This window comes from Leptonotus elevatus, chromosome 1 (genome assembly GCF_054856555.1).
Source record: "Leptonotus elevatus isolate MCC_2025b chromosome 1, RoL_Lele_1.0, whole genome shotgun sequence".
Taxonomy (NCBI): domain Eukaryota; kingdom Metazoa; phylum Chordata; class Actinopteri; order Syngnathiformes; family Syngnathidae; genus Leptonotus; species Leptonotus elevatus.
In genome coordinates this window covers 52,919,626-52,942,058 of record NC_141239.1, presented here as the reverse complement: position 1 = coordinate 52,942,058, position 22,433 = coordinate 52,919,626, and the positions used below count along the sequence as shown (strand labels likewise).

At 42.0% G+C, this 22,433-nt stretch overlaps 1 protein-coding gene across 1 annotated transcript in view; it reads left to right on the top strand.

The window, feature by feature from the left end:
- smg1 (SMG1 nonsense mediated mRNA decay associated PI3K related kinase) overlaps positions 1-20,474 on the top strand; it is a 44,974-nt gene extending 24,500 nt beyond the window's left edge. The window contains exons 32-64 of the mRNA XM_086069568.1: positions 16-160; positions 466-604; positions 883-1,101; positions 1,240-1,420; positions 1,582-1,743; positions 1,850-2,064; positions 2,164-2,318; positions 2,449-2,671; positions 2,812-3,058; positions 4,710-4,939; positions 5,056-5,301; positions 5,428-5,566; positions 5,694-5,803; positions 6,395-6,613; positions 6,714-6,907; positions 6,999-7,171; positions 7,555-7,834; positions 7,965-8,240; positions 8,360-8,594; positions 8,769-8,980; positions 9,083-9,239; positions 10,335-10,524; positions 10,638-10,912; positions 11,082-11,291; positions 11,721-11,858; positions 12,054-12,206; positions 12,303-12,482; positions 13,923-14,150; positions 14,246-14,457; positions 14,532-14,632; positions 16,244-16,417; positions 17,208-17,314; positions 18,768-20,474. Coding sequence (XP_085925694.1) covers positions 16-160; positions 466-604; positions 883-1,101; positions 1,240-1,420; positions 1,582-1,743; positions 1,850-2,064; positions 2,164-2,318; positions 2,449-2,671; positions 2,812-3,058; positions 4,710-4,939; positions 5,056-5,301; positions 5,428-5,566; positions 5,694-5,803; positions 6,395-6,613; positions 6,714-6,907; positions 6,999-7,171; positions 7,555-7,834; positions 7,965-8,240; positions 8,360-8,594; positions 8,769-8,980; positions 9,083-9,239; positions 10,335-10,524; positions 10,638-10,912; positions 11,082-11,291; positions 11,721-11,858; positions 12,054-12,206; positions 12,303-12,482; positions 13,923-14,150; positions 14,246-14,457; positions 14,532-14,632; positions 16,244-16,417; positions 17,208-17,314; positions 18,768-18,845 — 6,203 coding nt within the window. The 3' untranslated portion in view covers positions 18,846-20,474. The remainder of the gene's footprint in view (positions 1-15; positions 161-465; positions 605-882; positions 1,102-1,239; positions 1,421-1,581; positions 1,744-1,849; positions 2,065-2,163; positions 2,319-2,448; positions 2,672-2,811; positions 3,059-4,709; positions 4,940-5,055; positions 5,302-5,427; positions 5,567-5,693; positions 5,804-6,394; positions 6,614-6,713; positions 6,908-6,998; positions 7,172-7,554; positions 7,835-7,964; positions 8,241-8,359; positions 8,595-8,768; positions 8,981-9,082; positions 9,240-10,334; positions 10,525-10,637; positions 10,913-11,081; positions 11,292-11,720; positions 11,859-12,053; positions 12,207-12,302; positions 12,483-13,922; positions 14,151-14,245; positions 14,458-14,531; positions 14,633-16,243; positions 16,418-17,207; positions 17,315-18,767) is intronic.
- Positions 20,475-22,433: the final 1,959 nt, after the last annotated feature.

The window sequence follows — 22,433 nt, the reverse complement described above, 5'->3', positions numbered from 1 at the left end:
ATGACTTGTGTGTAGTGAGTGTTGGTGTTGGGGAGCCAGACTTTGTGCTTGGCCAACTCTACCAGCTCTCCACCAGCCTAGCCCCTGAGGTGGCAAAGTCCTGGGCAGCACTGGCCAGCTGGGCATACCGCTGGGGTCGGAAGGTCGTCGACAATGCCAGGTAAATGGACCTAAGCAGGTTATTCTTGAAATTATTTATTTGACATTGATTTTGTTAAAGATATATATTTTTTTAGCTATTGTTTTATATAATTACATTGAGCTGTATTATAATGAATATCGTCGCTCCTATGTGAAAAACACGTGTCCATTTTCTCTCTCCCAATTTCTACATTTTTATGTTTTGGGGATGTCTGCATTCAGTTTAATCTCAAAAACAAAAATGTAAAAAATAGTTTTTCACATAGCAGCGACGATATACTCGTCGACCAATATCACACTATAAGTACATTTATTTCCCTTTAGCCAAGGTGAGGGATTGCCTCTTCTTCCTGGAGAAAAGAAGGATATTGAGGAGCTCTTACCTGCAACTACAAGTGAAGAAGACAGGGAAACAATTTTTAGCATTCTTGGTCAAGCCATGTGTCGACCAACTGGCATACAGGTAGAGTGGTGTCAAAGTATTTTAATGGCTACCCAAATTCATTTGTGGCGCCCGCCAAAGAAAAATGTATATGTGGGTAACGCCGATCACAGTACCTGTGTTGGAGGGAGCATTTTACTGTAAATGTACACACTTGCACAAATGCAACAAAATGAAACACGCTGGGAAAAAAAAGTCGCCATTTCAGTCGTAGTCTGAAGCCCTGTGAAATGTTTTATTTGCACCTCATTACCTATTATGTCAGATTGTTTGAATTCTTTGCATGTGTTTTTCTTTAGGATGAGGATATGGCACTCCAACAGGAAGATGATGAAGATGACATGGTGGATGTGATATGGCGACAGCTAACTGCGTCATGCCCTTGGCTGGCAGAGGCAGGCCAACCTGTTGCGGATGGTTTAATTCGGGTTTGGAGACGAGTGGTGGACCGAATATTTGGCCTCTATCGGATATCTTGTCAGGCCTATTTCACGTTCTTGAAACTCAATGCGGGCCAGGTAAGCTTTGGGGACGTCCTTTGCGTGCATGCAATGGTCCTCGACACTGGGGGAAACATCCAGGTCTGATACATGTATTAAATGTGAAAAGCTCCATCTTTTTATTATGGTCTTCATCCAGAGTTTCTGTTGTTTCAGGTCGCTATTGATGTGGATGACCCCAAACTCTTGCTGTCCTGTCATAACAGCAAACAGAGTAATGATGACGTGATCGTCATGGCAACCCTTCGTCTCCTCCGTCTGTTGGTCAAGCATGCTGGAGAACTGAGGGAGGGGCTTGAGCTAGGTTTAGCCTCCACTCCGACAGCACCCTGGAGGGGTATGTCGAACTCTATCACTTTTATATTCAGTCTGGAAGTTGTCACTTAAAAAAAAGATTTAAATCTGTTTAAAAGTTCAATTAAAATGTTCTAAATGTTATTGTTAATATTCCGATTTTCTCTCTCCCCCCCTCCTTCTCTTCCTTCCTCTCTCTCTCAGGTATCACGCCACAGCTCTTTTCACGGCTCAATCATCCAGAAGCATACATACGACAAAGTATATGTAGTTTACTCTGCCGAGTGGCCCAGGATTCCCCACATCTCATCCTTTATCCTGCCATTGTGGGCTCACTCTCCCTTGGAGGGGAGGCTCAGAATTCAGGCAGGGCTTATTTTTTCAGTTTATTGCTCATGCCTTATTACACTTTAACGTATATCAAACATTGACTACAATCATCTTGTAAAATTGGTAAATCTGCTTCTTACAGGGAGCAAACTGCCATCGGCTCTGCCCACATTTTTGGGTAGCATCCAAGGAGAAGGCCTTGGTGGGGAGGAGGAGCAGCCAGAGAGTGGTGACAAAGGCGAAACTCCAGAAGAACTGGCAACATTCTGCTCCAGTCAAGACCAAGCCATGATGCAGGATTGTTACAGCAAGATAGTGGAAAAGCTGTCCTTAGCAAACCCTACCATGGTGCTTCAGGTATTGGGCTTCACAGCGTGATTAAATACAGTCATTGTCTTTTGGTAAATTTTTTGTGATTTCTGAATGAGGTCCTAACCAGTGTTGTGTGCTGACCAGGTCCAGCAGTTAGTCGGTGAGCTGCGCAGGGTGACGTTACTCTGGGATGAATTGTGGCTGGGCGTGTTGCAGCAGCAGCACATGCATGTCTTGCGTAGGATCCAACAGCTAGAGGACGAGGTGAAGAGGGTTCAAAATAATAACACGCTCCGAAGGTGAGATCTGCGCTCCTCTCTGAGAAGTTTAGCTTCTTTCTGCCAACATCACCATTTGTACATTGTCTATGTTCTCTAAGGCAAATTTACGGTAAGCCTGATTTATCTTTATCTCTCCTTTGTGTTTCAGAGATGAGAAGATAGCAATCATGCGCGAGAAGCACTCTGCCTTGATGCGCCCTGTGGTTTTTGCCCTGGAGCATGTCTGCAGCATCACATCGGCCCCAGCAGAGACACCACATGAGACCTGGTTCCAGCAAACGTATGGCGACGCTATAAATTCTGCCCTCGAGCGACTGAGGAACCCCCACAACCCTGCCAACCCTGCCAGCAGCTGGCTCCCGTTCAAACAGGTGTCTTTGACGATGATGATCTTCTGTTCTAATTGTTTATAATTTCATTACGTAATACCCTCTTGACGTCAAGATTGTACATTTTGTTTTTATAACATGCACAGTCAACTGAGAGAATTAATTGTAGTCATCTTTGTTAGATCATGTTAAGCCTGCAGCAGCGTGCTCAGAAGCGAACCAGCTATCTTCTCCATTTGGATGAGATCAGTCCACACCTGGCATCTATGACTGCAACAGAGATGGCCCTGCCGGGCGAGGTGTCAGCGTCAGACACCGTCACCATTCAGAGCATTGGCAAATCCATAACCATTCTCCCCACCAAGACCAAGCCAAAGAAGCTCTTCTTCCGGGGCTCTGATGGTCACAACTACCCATACCTTTTCAAAGGTAAAGACCAGTTTTAGACGACCAACTGTTTATTTTGTTCCTTATTTGATTGTACTTACACATCATATATGCAGCTGAGCTGTATCAGAAAGGTTCCAGGACAGGTGTCACAAATGATATATTTCAAATCCGAACTGTCAGCCTCCTCCCAGTGGGATGTTCCCGGAACAACTCACAAGTTTATTTTTCACTGTCTCATCCACTGGTGCCTCTAAAACCTATGGGTGACTTTTGAGTCACCCCTGAAAAACGTTTTCCTGGAAATTCAACAATATATAAAAAAAGAAATTGATATCTCAGCTCATCTCAGATAGAAAAACATAATTCCAAAAACATTTCAGAGCTTACACCTGTGGCGTTCACAAAAACCTAAGTTTATTATTATGAACCTTCAAAATATATTTTTTTAAATCAACAAACAAATGTGCATCTGCGGGTATATATTTAGTTTCAACACTGGAGCGCAGTTGGAATAACCTTGGGGGATTTAGTGGTAACTATTCTTCGTCCATTCCGTTACAAAGCTGTCAACATTTTCAACCTCCTCATTGTCTACACACATATTTCTTAACTGTATGTCACTGTATACTCGTTACACTGATTCGAATTCCTCCCGTGCCATCGTCAATCACGTCATTTATTGCATAACTATCGCGAATCTGCGTCAGCCATAAATGCTAGAATAAAACTCCAGGACGTGCTACGAAGTCCACGTTACCCTCTCATGCATATTCTGATGCATTTCATCGGCTAAGAGACCAAGAATTGGTCAAAACGAAATAAAATGACATATCCGCTCTCCCGGATTTAAAGGGAGAACAGCGCTGGAGTGCTCCAATTTTTATCGATAGAAGCGCGGTCACGCGCTCCCGGCTTTAATGGGTTATGGGTTGCTTTTATCCGAAGCTGAAGACAAAGAAATTAAATTATTGCAGAGAGTAGACACTCTTGGCCTTATCTTCATTAAAATAGAAAGTCTGCAGTTAAAAAATGGATAGCTAACAGATTGCTAATTGTGTTTTGTAGAGTACTGTATTGCCTTAAGTGTCAAATGATCAATTGTAGGGCTGGGTTTAAAAAATCGGATAATCAATATCTAATCGATTTTCCCCTTCGATATAAATTCCTAAAACCATAAATCAATTATTTGATCTCTCCCATAAAGTCATAAGAAAATAGAATTTTAAGGGCCCCCCTTTTTTTTGTGTGTATCTTACTGTTTCTTGAAATGTACTATTCACATGAATTTAAAAGTATTTTCTTACATTTATGAAAGACCTGACTTATTGCACTTTTAAGACAATTCAGAATCTTTTTACTTTATATTTACATTTATTGAATTAGAATTCTGAAAATATTTTCATCATCCTTGCTATGTCAGTGTTTGTATAGCACTTATGTGAGTATAGTACGTGTCACTTTCATTAATAAACTAAATCATTTTACCAGTTATTGCCTCCGCAAAACTTGATTTGGAATGTAATGTTTGTGAAGTTTTTGTCTTGTCCTTGATATTTAAGAAAAATGTATGTTCCATAATTAATCAATATCGTACTGAACTGAAGGGAATGGAACCAAATAGGAAAAAAATCAAAATCGAATCAAACTAAACCTAATCATTTGTAACAAATTGTATTGTCCTGTCACTCAGGTCTGGAGGATTTACATTTGGATGAGCGCATCATGCAATTCTTATCAATCGTGAACACGATGTTCACCAAAATCAACCAACAAGAGCAGCCACGCTTCCATGCACGCCATTATTCTGTCACACCCCTTGGAACACGATCGGGACTGATCCAGTGGGTTGATGGAGCCACACCCCTCTTTGGCCTATACAAGCGCTGGCAACAGAGGGAGGCTGTGCTGCAGGCTCAGAAGGTAACATACTACATATTGTATGCTACGGAATTGTCATTATGACTGCAACAAGCAGCAGCAGTATTTGTAATGCCTAATTGCGTAATTTAATGCAATATTCTTTTTTCCTGGCCCAGGCCCAAGACTCATTCCAGCAGCAGCCAGTGCCTCTTGTACCACGTCCAAGTGAGCTCTATTACAGTCACATTGGTCCTGCCCTGAAAGCAGTTGGGCTCAGTCTAGACGTTACACGACGAGATTGGCCCCTCAGTGTCATGAAGGAAGTGCTGAAAGAATTGATGGAGGCTACGCCATCCAATTTATTGGCCAAGGAGTTGTGGTGCTCATGTACCACTCCTAGTGAATGGTGGAGGGTCACTCAGGTAAACAATGTTGTCAGTCAGTTTTTTAGATATATTTTTCTAGTGTATCTAATGAATGTGCTGTATTACACATAAAACCTGTTTACTATTTGTATCTTAATTACATTATGTCCCCCCATTTTACAGTCTTACGCCAGATCCACTGCTGTCATGTCGATGGTGGGATACATAATTGGCCTTGGTGACCGACACCTTGACAATGTGCTCATTGACATGACCACTGGAGAAGTTGTACACATTGATTACAATGTGTGTTTTGAAAAAGGTAGTTCTTTAGATTATATTTAATGTCTTGATAAAATTGGTGACAAATGTCCTGTTGCATTAAAATTAGAGGTTTACATATTTCCCTGGTTGAATAACTTTTAACGTCATTGGTTTCTGTGCTTTAGGAAAGAGTCTAAGAGTCCCAGAGAAGGTACCTTTCAGGATGACACACAATATTGAGAGTGCACTGGGAGTTACTGGGGTGGAGGGAATCTTCAGGCTTTCTTGTGAACAGGTAAATGTCACATTTTTCAAAATGAGCAAGTTCTAGGTAAATGTTTTCACAATTGCCTGTGCATGGTATCTAAGATATATTTCATATCTTGTGGCATGTTGATTTTAATGTATCCTTGTATCATTAAAATGCCATGTCAACACTCACCACTTTCCCTATATTAGCTGAGTGTTTATAATGAACAGACCTTGATTATGGCAAATTCCCGTTGTTGCAGTCAAATGGAGTACAGTGGATTCCCACATACTCATGGATCGGTATCCACAAAGTCACCTATAAGCAAATTTTAATTTAAGTATTTTAAAAACATCTTTAAAGTATTTTTATATTATTCATTTATTTAGTTATTTTCAATGCATTTATAATTATTAACAAATGTTTGCTATTCACGAGCCAGCTGCTCACTTCCCCTTGCGCATAGGGTCCACTGTATTTGATATTGGTATATAACTCCCAACTCTGTATCTTAATTTACTGACTGGCTTTGACTTAATTGTGCAATTATTGTATAACTGTTCAGGGCTGTCCACACAGTTATAGAGAGCATAACATTGCCAATAAGATGTTTCTGTATCATTTTTCCTCTTTTAGGTTATTCAGATGATGCGCCGAGGCAGAGAGACCCTCCTAACCTTGCTGGAAGCCTTTGTCTATGATCCCCTAGTGGATTGGACAGCTGGGGGGGAGGTGGGCTTTGCTGGTGCAGTGTATGGAGGAGGGGGGCAACAGGCTGACAGCAAACAGAGTAAGAGGGAGATGGAGAGAGAAATCACACGCTCGCTCTACTCCTCCAGAGTGGCTGAGATTAAGGTAAGGAATTATAGGAGGAAGAAGGTTGCGTCAGGCATGCAATTGTTCTACAACAAACAACAAAAAATACACTTGTTTTGACTATGTGCGCTTTGCGAAGGTCAACTGGTTTAAGAATCGGGACGAAATGCTGACCGTCCTGCCACAAGTGGAAGAAGCTGTCGAAGAATACTTGGTCCTCCAGGATCTGCTCTGCCAGGGAGAGAAACTACAGGCCAAGTTGCAGGAGGAGGTAGCCTTCCTGGAAGGAGCAGAGAACCATCCAGAGCATCGAATTGTCACGCTGGAGCAAAGGTATGAATGACACACTGATTTCATATTACTTAGATTCTGAATAGTAATGTCACAACTGGACCCTCTATCCTTTTTTTTATTTTTTATACAGGTACTCTGATCACACTCAGCTCCAATCGCGGCAGAGGACTGTGCAAGAAGCCATTCAAAGCAAGCTGGCTGACCTGGATCAATGGATCTCCCAGTACCAGGCAGCGTTTTCCAACCTGGAGACTACTCAGCTGGCTGCTCTGCTGCAGGACATCAGTACCCCCATAGATCTAGGTTAAGATAGTCTTATTTCTTATCCATGTATTGATTTTTCTAGCATTTACAGTATCCTGTTCAGGATCGTGGGTAAGATGGAGCCTATCCCAGATGACTTTTGGGTGAAAAGCAAGCCCAGTATTGGTCGGCAAACAGCCATTTATACTCACATTTGCACACATTGGCAATTTAGAGCCTTCAGTTAGCCTGCCTTGCATATTTCTGGAATGTGAAAGGAAACCGTAGGATAGAACCACCACACGGATTGGCCCAAGCTACTTTTTTTCCGCACGTAGAAGGGAAATTAAAGGTGTATACAAACCACACATACTGTAGGTATACCAAAAGTCAAAACATTGTTATTGATAATATTTAATTTTTTAAATTATGATCCTCCCTAGGTCCTCCCAGCTATGTGCCAGCTACAGCCTTCTTGCAGAATGCAGGCCAAGCCCATCTGATCAGCCAGTGTGAGAGCCTGGAGGCGGAGGTGAGCTCCTTGCTCCAGCAGCGCCGTGGGGCCCTTCGGATTTGCTTGGAGCAGCTGCACAGCTATGCAACAGTCGCCTTGCTCTACCCACGAACCAACCTGTTGCGCCATCGATCCCACCAGTGGAAGGCCTGGTTGGAGGAAATGCTGAGAGTCATGACAGTTGAGCACTGCCAGCATATCTACAGACAGTAAGCTGAGCACATTCATGAAAACCTCTATTCATTCAAGAACTACTTTACAACTCTCTCCCTAAAAAAAAAAACTACTTCACAACATAACCTTGGATTGACCTCTGATGCTGTCTCTTTTCCTGCACAGATATGAGGTTCTGTTTACCCCACAGTCCAATGCAGCTTCCTGCCAGTTCATGTCTAGCGTAGAGTTGGCTCTGCAACGCCAAGTGGCCGACACCAACGAGCGCGTGATACATCAAGCCGAGCGACTGAAAGCCGAAGAAGGCACAACTGCAGCAGCGTGCGAGGAGCAACTGAAGGAAATTGAGCACTGCATTGGGGTCTTCCTGCGGGAAAATGGAGACTCGGGCTCACTCAGCCTAGCTGGGATCATCACCTCTGCCCTCTGCTCACTCTGCAGGTTCAAATAGCTACTACATACATAACAAATCATTTAAGACATCTACTAGAATCCAGTCAATTGCAAACTGTGAAGTCTTTCACGTGTAGCTTAGCACAATTGCAATTATTGTTATTTAGGCGCAATCTGGTGATGGAGAGTGCAGCAGCCAGTGCAGGAGAGCAGCTGGTCGACCTAATGTCCCGGGACGGAGCGTGGTTTTTAGAGGAGCTCTGCAGCATGATCGGGAATGTCAGTGCCTTGGCAACACTGTTGCAGCGCTGCCCCCTCTTGCCAAATGATCTGGAGCTCCCGTCACCCTCCGCCACCATTCAGGCTGTTTATCTGGCCAATTCCGTGTATACTTGCTTGCAGGTAACGCTGTTGTTGATTGTTAACTGTTGCCCGCAAACTAATCTGATTAGTGTTTTCAATTTGAGATGATCACATTGTATCATTTAAAAAAGCAGATCATCATTTTTGTCTTCAGCTGGTATCTCAACTGAATTGCAATATGCTCCTTGAAGACACCCCCTTTTATTACTGCAGGAATTGAACACCAACTTCCGTCAGATCATCTTTCCCGAGGCTCTTCGCTGTATGGTTAAAGGAGAGCCAACTCTAGAGTCCATGTTGGCAGAAATGGAGCAGCTAGTGGAACAGAGCTCTGATGGCCTTGGCTTGCAAGGCTTGGTTGACAATCTGTTGGCTACAACAGGGCTAGACCGTGATGGACACAACCAATGTCTGGACATCACAAGGTGAACAGTGATTATTTAGGAATTTGATTAGACACAACATTGAGTAGCATATTGCAAATGATAATTATAATTTGTTGTTATATGTTGTGTTCACACACTCAGGATGTTGCGTGCCCAGTACTCTGAGCTCATCCAGCCACGCTGCATTGATGGGAATGGTCAGGACTCTCCAAAAATGTCTGCTGGTCAAATGCTCCTGGTGGCCTTTGATGGAATGTTCACTCAGTTAGAGACTGCTTTTGGACAGCTTACTGAAAAGGTTAGATACACACCGGAATTGAAATACTCAATGCAAAGCCCCTTTATCTCTATTGACCGTTTTTAGATTTTTAGGTAATTTGTCAAATGACACTCAACTCAACACATTTGATGCTATCTCCATATCTTGCATATTTGTTTGCCCCACTCCAATCGTAATCCAATTTCATTGGTACCTTGACTGAATAATGCTCCAACTCTTAAGACTTAACAAATAATCAACATCACAATGCAGTAGAATGCAATTTTTAAATCACAAAGGCTGTAATTTCGGTAGGGGAACCCCTCTGTTTCATTTTAGTCCTTCAACTGGGTTTATACTATATGTGTAAAGTGAAAGTCCCCTCCAAATGTACTTTAACGGCAAGTTAAATTCCTTTGTTTTTGTTCTATATTGAAGACATTTGGGTTTCAGATCAAAAGATAACAAGATGAAAGTTCAGAATTCCAGCTAGTATTGCATGATACTTGCAATAACTGCATCAAGTCTGCAACCTATTGACTGCACCAGACTGTTGCATTCTTTATTTGAAATGCTTTTCCAGGCATTTACTGCAGCCTCTCTGTTCTTGTTTGTTTCTGGCTCTACGTCCGTGAGAATTGTGTGTTACATTTTATTCTGCTGCTAACCATCATGAGTCACAACAAAAACAAAGCAATCGACTTTGCCAATCCAACACTTTTGGAGGGCACTGTATATTTTTCTATTTATATAGTGTCTAGATAAAAAGAAGAGCAGTCCATGTTTACATTTGATTGTTTTATGCAATATAAAAAGTTTAATTGATAAAGACCAAGATTTGTTTGGATTATTGTTGTAATCTGATTTGACATCTGATTTATGTTTTTGACGTGCTTAACTGTCTTTAATATTAATGGAAGAGGATCTTGAGAAAATAGTTTCTCATTAAATCGCAATTGCAATTGTATTGAAGGTGGGGGGGAAAAAATCACAAAGTAGGTTATTTTTCCAAAATCCTTCTACCCTGTTAAGTGCTTTCACATAAATCCCCTTTTCTTTGGGAAACTATCTTCATTTTCCGTACTGCTAGCATTAGTAAGTTAGCAACCTATTTTATCTGCTGCTTATCCTCAGCTAAGTTCACTGGAAGTGCCACCGGCATGGAGGAAGGTGGATGTTCTGAGAGAAGCACGCGCTGCACAGCGCCGCTTCTTTGACAGCCTCGCTCAGCGCGAACTGATAGAAGAGGTCTTCTTCCTTAAGAGACTACAAACCATCAGAGATTTCTTCAGAATGTGCTCAAGCTTTGCTCAGACCCTATCTGGTGAGATTTCTTAACTGATAGAAAGATTTTCCCACAAATTAAGTCCTAAATATCCAGCCACTAGTCATCTAATGACTTCTTCTTCTTTTTTAATGCAAAACCTGCATATCAAGGGCCCCCTCCTGATGAGCTCTTGACCTCCAATGGACCAGTCAGTTTAGGAAAACCGTTGTACCGGCAGCCTAATGCTACTGGCTCGAGTGGGGCAATAATCACAGAGGAACAAATGACCCGCCCCATCAAAGCCTTTACAGCTGAATTTGTTTGGCAGATGCTCATGGGTCTGCCTAGCCAAGCTCTTGGCCTGGCCCTCTGCAGCACCCTGTCTGCTCTTGGGCTGGATGTCGTTGCCCAGGTTGAGGCTAAAGATTTTGGTGCAGAGAGCAAGGTACAAACTTTTTGCACACCACTAATTTTTGATACAGCTCAATACGCATTGTTTCCACATTTTTGCTGATTTGCCATTGAATGCAGTCACATTTTCAGAGCATCCCACCTTGACAATATGACATCCATTTGCGGTCAATACTCATCTAAGAAACTTTTTGTTTTGAAAGGTGTCTTTGGACGAACTTTGTAAGAAGGCAGCAGAGCAGAGCCTGGCATCAGGCCGTGTCTCTCAACTGCTGCTGAACAGAGCCACAGTGCTGGCCGCATCATACGACACAGCCTGGAAGAAGTTAGACATGTTGCGAAGGTTGGATGGCAACCTGGATGCTGCAAAGGCCAGCCTGCAGAGGATTCAGCTGCATGTTGCCATGTTTCAGGTACTCGGCAAAAGTTCAGATATATTCACATTATGTTTGTTATCTAACTTCTCGTTGCTTGTAATGAGTAAAGCTACTAAGGACACAATTGACTTAATATTTGTCTTCAAGTACCACTTGCAGAAATTAGGAACCACAACTTTTGAAACCTTTTTAATGGAATGGGATGTTTTCAGTTCTTCGTTGTCCAAGTTGAACAGGTGTCTTTAAGGATATCATTTGTATATTATGTTCATGTTTTTTTCACGTAAACTTGTAACGGTTAGGGTTATACTTGGATAAGGTATAAAAGGGTAGGAATTAAACAAGTTTCTACTAATTCCTACTCTTTTTCCGAACATGTGTAAATGCTTTGTTGTTGTTTTTATTTTATTTAATTTAGTTTATTTTTATACATGCTCGAAATAAATTCATTCATTCATTCTCCAGTGGCAGCATGAGGACATCCTGGGTCCCAATAATCAGACACTAAGTGTCAACATTCCTCCTCGTGCCGTCATTCTCAGCAACATGAAGAAGAAGCTGTATAAACTAAGTCAGGATGAAGGAGCCATTGTTGCAATCCAGGTGTGTGTCCTGACATATGTCGTTGTTTCATGTTGTCAGACTATACAACTTTGAAGCAGATTTGAGCAGCAATACAGTCAGAATTGTATTTTTGACTTAAGCATTAAGAAAATTACAGTTGTATGATTTATTTTCATGAGCCCTGCTGTGTTGAACCGAAAATGAATTTTCTGTTTTGATGACTGCTATCTTCAGGAGAAGCTTTCATCACTGGAGGCTAGCATTGAGCAGCGCCTCAAATGGGCTGGCGGTGCAAACCCGACACTGGCCCCAGTCCTTCAGGACTTTGAGATGACCATCAGGGAGAGACGTGCCACGGTGGCCAGAGAAAACCAGCGTGCAAGTCAGGTGCTACAGCTTACAGGGCCTGCTGATAAAACCTGATACTGCATACTTAGCCAGTACCTGATGGATGACTCATTTTAATGATGTCTTGCCTTGTAGGTCACCTTTTTGTGTTCCACCATCCTGAACTTCGAAGGCCTTCGCACCCGATCCGCTGAGGCTCTCAGCATGGATGCAGCTTTGTTTGAGCTGTTGAAGCGCTGCCAGCAGACCTGTTCTTATGCAGCCCAGTTTAGTAGCACTGTGTCTACACTGGAGCTTGAACTATTGCAGAGACTGGTGGGTTTGACTGATCATACAGTATGTGTGGCATAATATATGTGTGACACTTATTCACTTTTAGTGGCCCCGAACAAGGCTCTCTGTTTTTTAAAGTTGATAAGCACACTTAGTCTTGATTAGGGCCTGACCAACTAATTGGTCGGGCAATTTTATCAACCAGTATTAATAATTTACTGATCAAACAGCAATATATCCCTACTTTCTCATGAAAATGTAAATGCTGTTCAGTGTTGGAGTCACGCAGAATGATGTCCTAGTGCCGAGAAGAGGGTGGCGGAGCCAGGGAGCCTCTGTTGTTTGTGTTGATGTTGTGTCTTCCACACCCGTTTAAAAAGTTTCACGAAATAATGGAGGAAGTGGCGACCGGTATCCACTGTTTGGAAACTTTCTGAAGGACTGATTTATCTTTAAAAAAAGAAAATGTTGCACTGAGAGTCCTGCGGCATGCTACGCTGAGCTTCTTGCTAACCATAGGCAATGAGCATAATGTGAGTTATCTTCAAACAAATCTCCCTCCCACCAATTCGCTATTTAAACGCCCATACACAATATACACGGCTAAACTCGTGACTGGGAGAAAGGTTTTGCAGTTGATATCACGCATGGCCATCCTCATATCATTATTAGTGCATAAATGCGTGTGGGTGAAATGAGCTACCATGGGAAATGTTGCTTTCAAAAGCATTTTCCCCTCATTCCACATTACAGCAACAAAAGCTTTACTTTACCTCATTGGATGACTACCTATCTGTATGTCTGTCTGTGAGGTGTGGTTGCTTTCAGTGACAGTTCGAAACAGCATATGGCCCTCCAATCAATCAACCAACCAACCAACCCATCTACTCATACATCTTAATGTGTGTCAATTATACACAGATTTTTGCTATTAGCAGGGGTGCACTGTATAAAAATATATATTGTGGTGATATTTATTTGTATTTTGTCTTCATGAGCATTCTTGGTATTGGAGTAATCCAAAGTAATCGAGTTACATTACTTTAATATCATGGTACTTGGATTATGCTACTAACTAAAAAACATTTTTTGCAGATAACTGTAATGGAATACATTTGAAAAGTAACCCTCCCAACTCTGGCTGCTTGTATACTGCGTTACATTTATATTGTAAATCTGAAGAGAAATTCACCATTGCATGTTTTTCTAACTTGTTTTTGTAAATTCCTCTGGACAAAGTATTGTCCAGTCAGTCAAATGTTCTTCATGCCTTTGTTGTAAGCATTAAAATACCAAAAAAATAAGTTAGTTTATTAATAATATATGTTTTTCATTAATCGGCCGAGTGGTCGGTCATTGGAAAAAATGTTCTGCCACATATTGGAATTGACAGCGGCCTATACATTTACCAACAGTTAATCCAGATTTTGACTACAGTCACTTTGTCATCTTGCTTTAAAGCTCTTTTTATGATCACTACAGAGTCCAGTGCTGGACCTACCGATAGGCAGCCCCGATTGGCTGAGGTGTGCCTTGAGACATTTGGAAGAGGAGCTTAGTACGGAGCAGAGAACTCAGGAGGAGCGAGAGCAGCAGCTGGAGGCTTGTGCTGAAACTCAGCAACTCCTCGTTGACTCCATTAAAACCATTTTGTCGAACCACAACCGCCAACTGGGTGATGTCAAACACCTCCTCAGAGCCATGGCTAAGGTACTGTCGGTATCTCATACAGTCCATGCATTCTTCTGTTGTCAAGCACTCAAGAGTTCCATTTTGAAATGTCTGCCTGTCCTGTGCACATGCAGGATGAGGAGGCAGCGTTGGCCGACTGCGAGGAGGTGGCATATGAGGGCAGCGTGCGTCATTTTTTGATGGAATACAAGGCATGGCAGGACAACATCCAGGTGGTCTTATTCACTGTCATTCAGGCCAGTGGACAGCCACGTAATCAGGAGCAACTCGAATTGCTTGAAGAGATTCCCGCCACCGTTAAGGAGCTCCAGTCACAGAGTCAGAGGTAGTCCCGGCCTCATGCACAAGAATTGGCTGGTATCAATCAGGCGTTAACCCTCTGCATTTTCTTCTCTACAGTGTTTATAATGGCCTGGTGGGCTTTGCCTCCCCGTTGGTGACAGACAGAGAAAATGACTGTGCAAGCCCTGTATCAGGAGCACAGACGAGCTTTGCAGCCGGTATGACGTTACCACAATACATACTCATCATACACAGTGGAGTTAGTTTTTTTTTGGTTGTTGTTGTTTTTTTAAATATTATTATTGTTATTACATAACATTTTTGTATTTAAAAAAAATTCCAATAGACAACAGTATCAATGGAAATAATCCATTTTAGGGCAGATCTCTCATCAAACATTGTGTACAGGTAATGTTTTAAAGAGAAAGTCAACCTTAAACATTTCTTGACAATAATATGTTATATGTGACCTCACTAGTCTAACAATGGCATTCTGATTAATATTATATTTGTGGAATATGAGTTATGCAGCAACAAAATCCAGCCGTTCTTATCCGAGGGGGGGCGGCCATTTTGTTACCTGCTGTCGACTGAAGATGACATCTTGTTGATCAGGGCTCAGGCAACGACCAATCACAGCCCACCTCTTTTCTGAAACTGAGCTGTGATTGGTTGTTACCTGAGCAACTGTGATTTCAATAGTCAGGTTCCCATCCAAATGTTTAAAAAAAAAAATGCAAATTTTGTGAAAATGCGCAAAACGGACATGCAACTTATGCCCGTTTCCATCCGCTCTTCTTTGGCGAATATGCGCTGCGAGATGACGTTGTAGTGACGGAACTTTGGGACAATGGGGAGTTCCAGGTGAAAATGTTGGTTTTGACGGACTGAACGGAAGTAGTTTGTCTTGTTGGCTCCCCTCCCGCATGTAAGTGAAGTGTGTCGTTACATTGAGAGCTGATGTTAATAAAGCCATCTAAAATTGCATTCATGTTTTTTTTCTTTAATTAATTATAAAAAGAACTGTTTCTTCGTCTCCCCAAACATATCTTACTTTATCATCCGCCATTTATTGTGACTACAAACGTGCGTGTGACGTAGTATCAGTCAAAACGTGTGACGTATATCCGGTCTTGTTGTCGCTTATTCGCAAAACCTGTTTCCATCGGCAAAATGCGCATTTTCCTTTTTTCGTTAAGCTTCACAAACCCCCTCCAAGCGTAATTTTGGGCCTTTTATCGAATTTCTGGCGTTGCCATTCAGTTTCTTTTTCGCAGTTATTGAAAAATTCAAATAAAAATAGGTGGATGGAAACCCACCTACTTTCACTCGACAGCAAGTGGCAAAAGTGCCGCCTTTTGATATTGATAAAAACTGCTGGATTTGACTACTTTACTCATATTCCACTACCGCAACATTACCCAGAATACCGTATTTACACTAGCAGGGCTGCATAGAACATATTATTGTCAAGAAAACAGTAAGGGAGAAAGATAGATACAACTATAGAATTGGTTGCACACTCCTCAATCTACACAAAATCCGCCAAGAATCCTGAGATATGTCAATTGTTGAGTTGTTGACCGGTCACTGCGAGGCTAAGAATCAATTAGAATGAGGCGTTATAGTTTTCACCTCCTCAGACAAGCTGTTGCGCTGTTCTCCACAGTAAGCTCACAACCCAAAACCGCAATCTTTGGCAGTAGTGACACTACCGGTTGGATCAAATGAAATGTCACATTATCCCTTGGTCTGTTGCAATTTTAAGTTTTCACTCGAGGCGAGAGGTATTTCTCTATACTAATGCAATAATTTATTTTGTGCTGAAGCTGTTCGATGCAGTGGGTTGAAGACCCAGCCAGAATCCATGTCCCAGAATGCACGGAAGGCCCTGCCCCGTAACCTGGGGACCCCCACGGACACCCCACCCAGCACACTGGTGAACAGCAAAGGCCTCAACCCCAGCCCCAAAAGGGCCGTGCGAGATCCCAAAACAGGAAAAGGTAGAACTAATCTGTACTCGCAAGACACACCAAAGCACAAAATATTTAGTTGCCTTTTCGTTGCTTTTAATCATTCAATGCCAACCATTTTCACTAATCACAACCCATTGAGTGCTAGACTGATTGATTTTTAAAAAAAATTGTAAGGACCCATATAATATTGTTGTACAATTATACAAATGACTTCTTTTGAATTCAATTGAATACTATGCCTTCTGTTATGCCCTGCTTTGGCCACCTGAGGGCACCATAGGACATAAGTCTGTGAGCGACACTGTTCATTGATTGAGGCGTTATTGTTGTATGAGTCACACTTGAAGTCTGCCTGGAAGCAGTAGCCAATCATATTGCAGCAGAGCATGTCCTGCCTTGAACATAAGTGGGATTCACAAAACGCTTTGTTTCCACTCTCACTAGTAGGGCACTAATATTCAAGACGTGCATGCAGTAAAAGAATTACAACTCACAAACAACTTGCTTTCTGTCTTCCATAAGGCCAGCAGCCATACAGCAATACGGAAATAAATAATTATTTAAAGTCAACCCCAGAGGTTTATGTATTAAATCGAGAATGTTTAAAATTTACATTTTAGTTTTATAAACCTAATAAATAGTTTGCGTGTTATCTTTTCTCTTTTTATGTTTTTTTAATTTGTATTATTTCATATGTTATTTTGTTTAAAGCTGTAATAATCTTGCAAGGGCAATACAGCCACATATAGTGGAACTGTTAGCAACTACATTAATTTCTTAATTTTCAGAAGCTCTTAACCTCCTTCTTTGCCTGCAGCTGTCCAGGAGAGGAACTCGTATGCTGTCAGTGTGTGGAAGAGAGTGAAAGCCAAGCTGGAAGGCAGAGACATAGATCCCAACCGGAGGATGAGTGTCACTGAACAGGTTAGGCTTAAGTAAACCTACATTCATCATATCTATATATTTTTTAATCTATATTTTTGGGGGTCTATGTTTTTGTTTTTGGAGGAGGCTTATGACACCCACCTACTGTACAATGCCGTTCTTCTATCTCTTCCTATTAGGGGTGCACCGATCACAATTTTCTGGCCGATCCCCGATCTTTTAAAAAGTCTGACCTGCCTATCCCAATTTTTGCCGATACAGATTTTTTTTTCACTACAAGCAACATATACCTTCAGTGTTCCAATCTTGAACAATATCAGTGAAATAATACAAATGGGTTGTTTTAACTGCACATACATATGCAAGTAGTTCTCTCAAATAAAAATGAAAATCCTATTAGTCATCTCAGCAGAACAGGACAGTGGCTGACTTTTTCAGACCTTTGAGGAGGGAGATGAGATTGGTAGAAAGATCCGTTTATTTTTAAGGGATTGGCCGATCACAGATCTTCCAAAATTAAGGAAATCGGGGCCGATAAATCGGCAGGCCGATCGATCGGTGCACCTCTACTTCCTGTTTCCTTTACTACAGTGGACCCCAGCATACTAGTTCGGCAACCACAGATTCACCTATTTGCACATTAAAATAAAAAATAAATTAAAAAAATTGTCCTCAATGGGGTTTTTTCAATAATTTAAATAATAGATTTTTTTTTTTAAGGCATATTGGAGGTTCAGCAGTGTTTTTTGAATAATTTTTTGGGGTTAAAAAAAAAAAAACATATTTGCAGGCCAGCATGCATTTTATGCTTATTTATAATGGATTTTTTGTCATAAATCTGGTTAGGAAGATGTGGCCCCTAGTAGGGTTGATGAAATGGAAAAAAAAAAATGGTGGCCCCCACCATCATATAAGTTACCCATCCCTGCGCTAACAAACAAACATCACTGCCACATTTGGCCTTCTGGTGGCTCCAAAACCATTTTTCCAACCAAATGCGATATTAACGAGGGAGATTCCACCTTAAACAACCCCTGCTCTCGGGTGGAGAGGCCTCTCCCTGAAGCATCTTAACTGATTTTGGCCTAAAGCGCCTGGCAAACATGTCTCTATAACCGATGGGTGACTTTAAGATTCTAAAACCTGAAGTTTTCCTGGAAATTCAACAATATTGTCAATGCCTACTAAATAATTGATATCTTAGCCCCTGGAGCAGATAGAAACATCATTTTCATTATTATTATTATTATAAAAATTCAACAAAATTCCTACAAGGGAAGTCAATAATCTAAAACAATGTGTGTGTATAATGCAGATTTCTCCGTGAATAAGAGATTGCGCAATAGTGGCACTTCTCAAAAGCTGCACTTGCTTCAAACATTCAAACTTGCTTCAACGTCCTCATTGTCGACACCATACACCAAAGGAAGCATACGAGGTGTGAAGTTTGAAGACTTCCAAATGAAACCAGTGTCCAACTGTTTGCTTCCAGGTGGACTTTGTCATCAAGGACGCCACAAACATGGACAACCTAGCCCAGCTGTACGAGGGCTGGACCGCCTGGGTGTGAACACGACACCAGCGTCATTCACGTCTTTGGTTCAGTGAAGCCTTGGAGATCCACTAGAGTCCAGCGGGTCTCGGGTGTCGGAACAGCAGCACCAGGCCACACTGCGAGGAGGAAATGGAAAGCGGAAGCTTAGCCCGCCCTCCCAACAACCTCCTGGGAAACCCATAGCGGGCTCGCCACCCCGTAGCACCGCTGCCACCACACTCCCGCAAACATGGGCGATTGGGCCAACGCAACGCTTAGTGGGTCTGCCGCCCCGCCTCCTTTTCTGGGGCCCGACCAGGCAAAACCGTGCCGGATCGGGGGAGGGGCGGGAAGGAGGGCAAACGCCACGTCACCCACACCTGGGAGATACCTTCCCCCCCTCACCTTTGCCAGCCCACTATCAAGTTGTACCCCAAACATCACCGCGTCCTGTTGAGCTCGTCAAACTCGGTGAAGCAGGAAGTGAGCCGTTTCCCTCGGAAGCACCCCACCCTCACGCTGTGGGTGGGACTTCTTCGGGGAGGCCCGAAGCTCATCAATGGCTTGTTTGCGTTCTCTTGAAACTCCGCCTCAACGGGTATGGGATATTGATGGCCTGTGGGCCAGCTGGGCAAAAATGAAAAGAAATGAAGGTTCCTCAGGATTCTTCTGAAGACTGAAACGAGAGAGGAATAGAGAATCAAACTGTACTTTGATTAATTAAACCGTCATCAGACTTGACCAAATAAAAGATTGTTATTCGGGATGGTTCTTGGTGCTTTTGTGTGTGTCACACACATGACACTGCAGAGACGGGACACTAAACGATGAATTCATTTAGAGGAGGCATAATATCCCTCAAATTTTTCTTGTGTGTGCATCTTTATTAATCTGTGTTGTGCTTTGTAACAATTTAATCCTTCTTTACAAATACCCAAGTGTAGACTGTTGCTGCCTTTTTTGACTGTCCTATGTAAAAGCTCTTACTTTCCTCATTAATAGTAACTGCTTAAAGCCCTAATGCTTGTATTTTATTCATCTTGACATTCTCGTTTTATGTTTTTAGTGGGAGGAATAATGGCTTTTGGTGATGGTGAATGTTTTCTTAAAGCTTTTACCTGATTTGTTTGAGTAAATAAACAGTGACGTGTCATTTTGTAGATAGTGCAGATAAACATTACCACTGAGTGAAAATTTTGCATTAACGTAAGAGTAAAGTGAACCCACCTCCACCCCACCTACTATTTCAACAACACAGCACATGAATATCCGAAAGAAAACAAAATTCTGTTGGATTTGTCACATCCAGTTAAGTCACTCATTGATGTAGTTCTTCTCTAGAGATGCAACAATCAATCAATTGACAAATAATCTATTATCAAATTAATCAACTATTTTGACTATTGATCATTTGGAGAAATTAAAAATTATCCCATTTCCTGGCAATTTTAGCCTGTCAACATTAAGTATTCTCAGGATTCTGAAGTATTTCATGAAAGCAGGCAGATTAGCTTTGAGTTTAATCAAAATAAATTTATAAACATCTGTTTTTTGAAGAAGAGAAAAAGCCTCTTGAATCAGAATCAGTTTTTTTGTTTGTGCCTTTTCTGCACTGTCAATATGAAATCCTGTTTTCTGTGAATAAAGGAATGGTAATAAAATGTCTGTATCTGATTCATCCATTAATCGATGTTTAGTTGCTGCCCTAATATCTATCTTGGCCATTTGATCCATCCTTCATGGCATAATTCATTCTCAGATTGATTCCATATCATATACTGTATTAACTTGTCAACTGCTGCCGGCGGTCCTGTACTGAGCCATTTCTATGTAATGATCATTTAACATGCTGCCAGCAAAATGGTCCAAGTACAGTATCACACATTAAAATATGACATGCTTAAAGCAACACTAAGGAACTTTTCAGTTTATGTTGATTGTGGCTGCACCATATGGACAAAAGCGGTAATGACAAAACATTTCAGTTGTTTTGCAGCTTCTGCCAGGAAAGCAGTAATCATGAGTCGGCATTCAAATTGACTTACGTCGCTGTAACAAATAGGAAAAGGAGGAAGTGACATATGCCATAAAGTAGTCAGCATGTTTGTAGTTTTTTGTGTGGCAGTGTTCATCCTCAAAGTTGTTTTGTGTCGGTAAAAATTAGACAGACACCCATCCCCCCCACACACACGTACGCACGCACATACAAACATACACACCCTCTATCACTTTACTGAGCTATTCATCTACTTTAAGCACCCCCCTCCCCTCCATGCATGGCAGCTTGGTGGTAACATGGGTTCAAACCCCAAGTGGGTGGATAGTGCAGGCACGTTATCATGTGCCCTTTTTTGTTGTTGCTTTGAGCACCTGCCCCTTCAAAGGTCACTGCATGCCCTTGTTACTGAACTGAATAGGTTATTTAAATGAATTAATTATAAGCTCACCACTAGATGGCGTTAAATTCTACACACTGTCCCTTTGACTGTGCTCGCTAAGATCTGGCTCACACATCTACGTCAAACTGTCCATCCTCTCAAGGATCCATGCACGTCCATGTAGTCAAAATGTGTGGCACGTACTGAGGCTATCTTATGGCTCGAGTTCAGGGTATTAGTATATTGTTTAATGGCACCACACATGTGGACCAGCAGGGGCTGGGGTTGTGTTATCCATTGTGGTCTGTCTATCCACATCTGGCAATGCTGATATTTGTTGCCCATGCTTTTGCTGGCCATCGATTTGAACCATGATCTCCAGAGTGGCGGGTGTTGATTTTAACTATTTGGCCACAACTGCCCTACCTTAGTAAAATATTTCAAAGGTCAGGTGTTTGATGTCACCTCTGACGTAGTCATGTAGGATGGTCAACATTATTAGTTACCATATTTACTTTCCATCCCATTGCTAATGTTCAAGCCTAATGCATTTACATATGCCATCAGAGGGGTTTCCTCTTAACCTACAGTATATTTGAGAACCAAAGAGGTCGACATTCCTCTCTCAGTGCCTCAAATACAGACCCATATTCTTCTGTGGAGCCCCGCAGGGAGTGCGGGGCTGCACCCTCAAGGTGGACAATCAGCCTCTTTGTGATGCCCACTGCTTGCACTGTGGCTTTACCCAGGCACTCTCTCTGTTTTGCTGGTGGAGCTGTGCGATGCAGCTACTCTGGATTACTTCTTTTGGATAAGAAAATAGAAATATGCTCACCCCACAATGGATTTCATTCCTTGGAATTAAGATTGGGAACTCACATCACCATCTGACAGGTAGGCTGCTTTATTAAAGCGCAGTGATTATCGGTGTCATAAGAACGAGGGAAAACCTCTTGGGCATAAAAGAGGTTTTCAATGATTTAGATAAGTGCTAGAGAACATGTTAACAGTCTTGCGTTAAGATGCTTAACAAACTGTGCAGTCCTGCTCCACATCCATGCATTACTGAAGCCAGGAGAATCTTTAGGATACTCAAAATAGGTCAAATCTGCTGTAGTCCAACATCTTTGGGGAGATGCTTGAGCGTCTATTTCTCTTTCGCTCAAAAGTTCATTCTACAAATCTGTCCAAGTTCAAAATCAGTCTTGCTGGGGCAGTCAGTGAGACAGTGAAGGCAGGATTCATT